General features: G+C 47.9%; 1 protein-coding gene across 16 annotated transcripts in view; it reads right to left on the reverse strand.

Moving 5' to 3' along the window:
- Positions 1–7,412, reverse strand: part of PLCH1 (phospholipase C eta 1) — a 210,713-nt gene that overhangs the window by 130,530 nt on the left and 72,771 nt on the right. Inside the window, exon 2 of one of the 16 annotated variants that reach the window (XM_046647116.1) lies at positions 5,265–5,345. The exons of the other annotated variants lie outside the window; for them this stretch is intronic. Coding sequence (XP_046503072.1) covers positions 5,265–5,268 — 4 coding nt within the window. The 5' untranslated portion in view covers positions 5,269–5,345. The remainder of the gene's footprint in view (positions 1–5,264; positions 5,346–7,412) is intronic. 16 annotated transcript variants of the gene reach the window in all.

A 7,412-nucleotide genomic window follows, 5' to 3' on the forward strand; every position in this document is an offset into this window, starting at 1 on the left:
CTGACAGAGAGCCATGCACGGGAGAGGCCACTGCGTGGAAAGTGACTTTCAAGTACCTAACCAACTGTTGCTTTTCCTTAAAAATTGGACTGAGGATTAAAATATATGCTTTGAACTCCTCAGTTACTAACTCTTCAGTAGCTCTGGGCTGCAAATAAGAGAAAGACCAACCACAAATTATTTAAAAAACAGTTTTTTATCCCACATAAAAAGAAGTCAAAAAGTTAGCAGCATAGTTAGCTTATTCAGCATTCAAGAATTCATTAAAAATCCCAGTTTCGGGGCCAGCCCCAGAGCCAAGTGCTTAAGTTCGCACGTTCGGCTGCGGCGGCCCAGGGTTTCATCGGTTCAGATCCTGGGCGCGGACATGGCACCACTCATCAAGCCATGCTGAGGTGGTGTCCCACATGCCAGAACTAGAAGGACTTACAACTAGAATATACAACTATGTGCTGGGAGGATTTGGGGAGAAAAAGTGAAAAAAAAAAATCCCAGTTTCTTCTTAAACGGACAGACTGCCAATGGCTGAAGCAGCTCCAGGCAAACTCCCCTCGGGTCGTTTCATTGCATCTTTTTGAAGAGGAAAAGAAAACTTTGCCAGAAGGGCCTGATTTCCCTCACAGCTCAGTGGCCAGCCTACAACACGTGTCCCCACTACCCCATCCACTCCGAGGAAGCTGGAATGGCCATCTGATCAAGAGTCACCCACTGGGCAGATGCTCACACGGCCCTTGAACAGGACTAAGCTGACAGGGCTCTGCGAAAAAATCAAGTGGCCCGAGGCAGCAATATCAATATAACAAATTCAAATCAACAGACAATCCTAGAAACTTCTCAAATGGGAGCTTCTCAGTATGATCTGACTTTTTCAATTTCAACTAAATAATTAGATTTCATGTTTCAAAGTATAATCCCAGGACCCATGGCAGTCTGCAAACTGGTTGTGGGGCCCAAAACAACATGAGTACAGAAACTGAAAGAATTTAGATACCTTTATAACATCTGACAAATTAATTTTATATCTGTTAAATCTAATAAAAATTTGGAGCTTGCCTTTTTTTGTGTCTTGGTTTTTTATTAATTCATTTTTACTGTATTCTACAAAATTATCAGTCTATGATGGCCTAAAAATTAGAAAAAGAACAATAGTCATTCACCAGATAGACTGATGCAATTTGTCTAACTTTAGTTTAAATGTCACACACACAACAACAACTGTCAAGATAAATCTCAGCAGCTTCCTCCCCCAAACCTAACCAGGTCTAGGACTTTTAGAGCTAAATGTGTGGTCTGAACATTGCAAAATACAATGGAATGGAAAAACTGCACAGAAAAACAAAACCGCTAGGGCAAGGGAGCCTGAGCCGGAGGTCCATCCCCCTGAGGGCCAGCCACCCCAGCAGAGGCTGGACCTCTGACCTCGGCCACCCTGGACACAGCGTCAGATGAAAAGGGAGCAGGAAAAAGCTGTGTGTGGATGTGACTGGGCCAGAGTTCAAGGTCCTAGAAAGATGCGATGTCCTGTCCCCATGCAGGAAAGGAAAGCCCCTTGGGTGAGCAAAGGCCAGGCCACAAGGGCCGTGCTCGCGGTCCGTCTCACCTTCTCCCTCAGAGAGGGAAGTCGCCCACACTGAACCGGCACTTTGCTGCTGTGGAAAACGCGTCTGTCACAATCCACATCTTACCCTATTCTTCTTCTCAGACAGAAGTCATGCCCATTCCCACGCCTCTCCATGCAGAAGGACAGGACAGGCCTGCAATCACACCACCTTTGCTGTTAATTAGCAAACGTCAACGGCACATTTTCACAACCAAATGCACAGCCCCTCACCCACTCCACCTGTTCATTCCGTGGATTTCAAGTGACCTCTCGGATCCCCGACTACAGAGATAACATTCCACCCCTCCAAATGCATTCAACCTGGCTCCTGGAGGGGGCTCTCATGAAACTAGTAACACGCCACCTTCCAACAAGAAGCTCGCTGACCCAAGAGCACTGACAGGACACGATGGATGACCCAGGGGCTTGATGGTCAGAACTCCCCACTGACTGAAGCTTGAGAGGGAAGCTCGCCTGAGCCCCAGCAGCCTCTGGCGGCATATACTGGCGCGTTACGCCTTCTTCTCCTTGCTTATTCCCATTGGTTATCACGCACAGCTCTCCAAGGGACTTTCTTTAGGGATCAAATTTTAAGGATGCAAGTTCAGGAACGCTCCTTCCCTTGCTACAGGAGAAGTGGTTTCAGATATTTCACCTGCAGTCACCTACAGGTCTCCTTGCAGGGGCTTCCTACTCTTCATCCACTATCACCCTAAGAAACACTCCCGTGACAGACCCCGTTCGACAGTCCCCATTACTGCATGCTAGAAACACTAGGCCACATCTCCAACCACGGAGAACCCCTCCCACCAGGACCAGCTCCCATGAAGAGCTGAACTGAAGCCTGATAGGAGAGGGAGGCACACCTCCATCCCGCCGTACTCTGCTGCCTTGACTCGGGGCCCACAGAGCAGCGACTTCACCACCAAAGCACATGCTTCTCCCAAAGCAGCCAGCTGTGACTTGACTTTGGACCTAGACTGTGATTTTTCTAATTTTCGCCTTTGCACGTGAATGTTTACTTGTGAAGTCTTGAACTCTGCGCTTCCTTCAATGCTAGAAACAATCTGGGCAAGCTGCCGTGTTCATAATCTTAAAGCCTCAGCTTCGCAGATTTCACAAAATCTCCTGTTATTTAATTAATGTGAAACTCATGATGTTGTGACCATTGCTGTTGGAAAATTTCTATTTTTCCAATGTCTACTCTCCTACATATAATTAGAATGAGTAAGTCAAAGGCATCTGTACAGGCAAAGGATTAAAGGGTTTGACCATCTGCTATAATATTGGAACAAGATCTGGGAGAAAACATTAATGAATGAAGGGATTATCACCCTGGACAAGCAAGTGAATGCAGCTTAAATATATAACATTAGTTTCCTCAAAAAATAAGCTAGACTTTAAACTACATATGGTTAGATTCCATCATACATTACAGCACCTTAAGTAATCGAGATAATTAATAAATATTTGTTAAACGGATGAATGACTAAATTAAAAAATTCACAAGATATACAACCTGGGTGGACAGGTAAGTTCTTAGAGGCATTAAGCACCTCTTAAATAAACCGTGTAGATGGCAATCACAGTCCTTGGCACCAAAGACAAAGGCCCAAGTCTGTCTGAAGACAGAGAGTAAGGGGCAAGGAACAAAGTTCCACTACCTAAGAGAGTTCCCTGTGTTTTGATCTGGGAGCACTTGGAACCCTCCCATCCTGACAAATGGCAACCTGCTTTCACAGCCAACACCCATGTGACCCTCCCCCAAGCTCAAGGAGCACGGGCCGTCCTCCTCCAGCCCATCAGACTCACTTTCCCAGGAACTTGCAACATGGCCTGAGAAACGAGTCTCCACGTCTGCTGACCACGTGCAGGAAAGAGAACTAAACCCGGCCCTGTGGCGTGGCCATTTCCCAGCACGCCAAAGCAGAGAAAGGCAGCCTGCGGAGAGAGGGAGGCAGGCGGCAGGGAGCACGAAGACCAGAGCTGGGCGTCCAGGGCTGCCTGTGCTCCCAGCTCCAGGCTCCTGTGAAGCCCAGCCATCCTCGAGCTCCCTGGGAAGACCCGATATCCAGGACGTCTACATAATAAAATAGTGGGAGGAATAAGGGTTGGAGACGAGGGATGCAGTGTCAGCCTAGACTCCCTGAGGGCTCTGGGAGGCGCTGATGGCTGCTGTGAGCTGTAAGCAGAGTGACCCACGATCGAGAAACATCTTCACAAACACTGCCCTGGCTGAGGGTAGAGAACGGGTCGGAACGGAACAAGACTGCACCAAGGGCTTTTGTGGTCCCAGGGAGGTGTCTGTTGCTGATGTGCAAGGCTGCCTGCTGGCGTAATGTCTCTTCAGAAGGGCACGTTTTATCTAAGACCTCTAAACATGACAGGGAAACTCATTCTCTGTCCTCCCAGCACAATGAATTACTAGGTTCTCAGTTCAGAATCTCCACGATTGTGTGATTAAGTCACCAGGACCAGAGACTACGTCACGAGGGAGTGTCCACTATGTAAAGTGCTGCACTTGGGTATTGCCTGGGAGAAGACACCTGCTGCTCTCACAGCTCGGCCCCCAACGTTTCCTCCTGAAAGTGCAGACCCTTTCCCCAGCCTCTCAAAGCAAATAACCAGTGAATTCACAAGGTACCACTTGGTAGCAAATACTTTCACTAATTTCACAAAGTCTTTCTAGATCCCTGAAGATTTGGGGCTTCCTTCGCTTCTTCTGAACACAACCACATGTTAGGTGGCTAAGGAGGGGCAGAGCAAGTCGGGTGCGGCACGTGGACCAGCGCGGCCCTGCAGAAGGAATGGAGTCCCCTTTCTGCAGCTCCTCGACTTTCAATCTAAATGTTTCAATCTAAAACATAAACCACAAGACGAACAGACACCTTCTAAGATTAGCTCACTGGCCCTAACATTTATCACATTTCTTTTAAATACAAGTCTTGAGAATTCCAGTCAGTGTTTCCTACAACCTGTCTTTATGGATCTTCTCTTAGACTTACATGGTCATAATCTTGTATTTCTATCTGTAACAAAACCAAGTATCCCCTAACTGTGCTTGACCCACTTTGTGGTCAGAACTGAGGAGGGGGAAAAGTCCTCATCAAAACTCAAGTTTCAGGCACCTGAATACTGGCAACTGAAAATTCACACTGAACCCAAAAAAACCCTAACTGCTTTTCTGGCAGAGAAGTCATTAACCGCCAGGCCAGAATTTAATCCTATTTAGATCAGCCAAAAACCTTAATAAAACCACTAATTCAAAGACTCACCAGCTGCTGAAGGGTGGCACACTAAAAAATGGGTCAAAGAGTAATTATTTCCAGTTACAAAAACAGTGAAAACATCAATGCGACAATAAAGAAGAAGAGCTAAAATTTACAGAGCGCTCAACATGTATTCATAAGGCACTATTCACAGTGCTCAGAGTCATTTATTATCTAAGCCACTAGAAGCAGGTACTATTTTTGTCCCTATGTTACTGCAAAGGACACCAAGGCACAAACAAGCCAAGCTACTCCCCGAGGCCACAGGACCAAGAAGTGAGGAGGGTCCAGTATCCACGCTGAACCACCCTCCAAGGCCAGGTGCTACGTGGATTAGACACCACCGCGAGCTTCACTGCAGCAGAAGCAGAACTCGGGGGAAACCGGAGACTCACCCATGCCGCCTCCACCGTCACCTCCATGGGAAGAGGCCTAGGGGACTCACTGAGTTTCTGAACTTCCACCAAGAGCCAGCTCTAGAAAGACAAACACGCACATGAACGGCAGCCTCAAGAGCTCTCGAGAAGAGGCCTGTGGCAGCAGAGGCGCAGTGCATCCCCAGGGCCACAGGACACGGGCAGGAGACAGCAGGGCAGGGCCTGAGTGGTCACGGGGATCCCTGGGGACACAGAAGGCTCTTCGAAGACTCCCACCAACTCCACACCCACAAAGCGACCAGGACGCAGCCGACCCAGCCGAACATCGGCAAAGAAACCAGCCGGCTGTGATCGGGGGTTTCTCCCCATTAATACCGTCGATCCTTTCAGAACAACAAGGACGAGCGTCTGCTTGTCAAGGGTCTAAATTCACACAGAAACAGGTGAGAAAGATTTGTTTAGTGCATGAGAATATCCTTCCTCTAACTTAGATTTTTCTACAGTTTGTGTTGTGGGGTTTGTGGGAACCTCCATTAGCCAAATTTTAACTAACTTACCTTAGTTCAGCTCACTAGGTTTTGTTTTTTGGGAATATGGTTTAAGAATCGCTGATCAAAAACCCTCTTACCCCTTGCAATTAACCTGACAATTTATTTCTAAATAACTGTCTTCCACGCTCTAGAGGACAGATCTTTGCCTTTTCCCTCATGCTTCTAGCCACTGAATTTATGTCTAAATAAGCAGGGAATCAGAACCAAAAGTAGAACTAACACCAAACATCCCTATTTTCTGGTTCAGGGAGATAAGGCCTGAGGCAAACGGACAAAAAAAGCCATGATAATCAGTAACCCAATTACAAAACGCAGAGCAGAATGCACCGCACCCTCGGCCCACTGCGAGGAGCCAGGCTCCTGACTGGACGACAGCAGGAAACGCAGAGGGAGAGCCACTCACACCCAGAAACTCTGTCACAGCATCTTGTTTCTGTGGGCACAGAAGGAAAATAAATTCCCCTGGAGAAACAGTTCTCACACTGGGACCCTAGAATCATCCCATCCAGGGAAATGTACATCTGACTTTATCCTGTTTTGTGTCCTCCTGACAACAACAGCCCACGTGATCAGAAACACGCATAAGCAGTTTCTGCCTGTTACTGATCACAAAGGTGGTTTAGCAGTACACAGTCCATCCACACGGGAGCAAAGGGCATGACATCTGCTCGACCCCTGGCAGATACGGGTCGCTGCTCATCCACGCCCTGAGCCCTCTGCCCAGTGTAGCCTATTTCCCATCCTACTTTGCAGATATGGGTGGTCATGTGACTAAATTCTGGCCAATGTGACATAAGTGCAAGTTCATGAGTGAGTTTCCATGAAAGGTATTTTAACAGGGGACAGATTCAGTTAACAGGTGCCCTTTTCTTCTTGATCTCTCCTGTGACCTGAATGTAGATGTGATGGCTGGAACTGCAGCAGCCATCCTGTAATCATAAGGTTTCCTTAAATAGGAGCCCAGCCCTTTCCCTAAAACCCCTATACCTCTCTCTTATCACACAGCTTAGTGATTACAAAAGTCCTAACAATGGTAGAGCAGAAAGACAGAAAAAATCCAAGACCTGGGAGGGCACAGATTTGCCAAACCAGACTGCCAACCCTCAGGATTTTCACATGCCGGAAAATGAATTCTTCTCTTGTTTAAGGCACTGTGATTTAGATTTCATGTTACATATACCTGAACTTAATCCTGAAACAGCACCTGTGGGGCCAGCCTCCAGGACAGCCCCTGCCAACCATCTAGACAGCTGTGACTTCTGGTCTTTAAGTCTTTGTGCAGCCTCCTCACACAGAATCAGGCAGTCCACGGAGCACTGCAACAGTGAGCACATGGTTTCCAAAGCCAGTGCAGAAAGGGCCTTGCAGCCTCCAGCTTGGCCCCTGGATCAGTCCACTCTGGGCTAGTTACCCAGCAGCCCTGTGGAGATGCCCACAGTGGGGACTCAGCAACAACCTGAGGTCCACATGTGAGCCACCTTGAAAATGGACCCTCCAGACCCAGCCAGACCTTCAGACGACCTTTAGGTCACAGCCCTCATCACTCTCTATCCCGACCCCCAGGTCAGGGCCCTCGTCACTCTCTATCCCGACCCCCAGGTCACGGCCCTCGTCA

This window comes from Equus quagga, chromosome 1 (genome assembly GCF_021613505.1).
Source record: "Equus quagga isolate Etosha38 chromosome 1, UCLA_HA_Equagga_1.0, whole genome shotgun sequence".
Classification (NCBI taxonomy): Eukaryota; Metazoa; Chordata; class Mammalia; order Perissodactyla; family Equidae; genus Equus; species Equus quagga.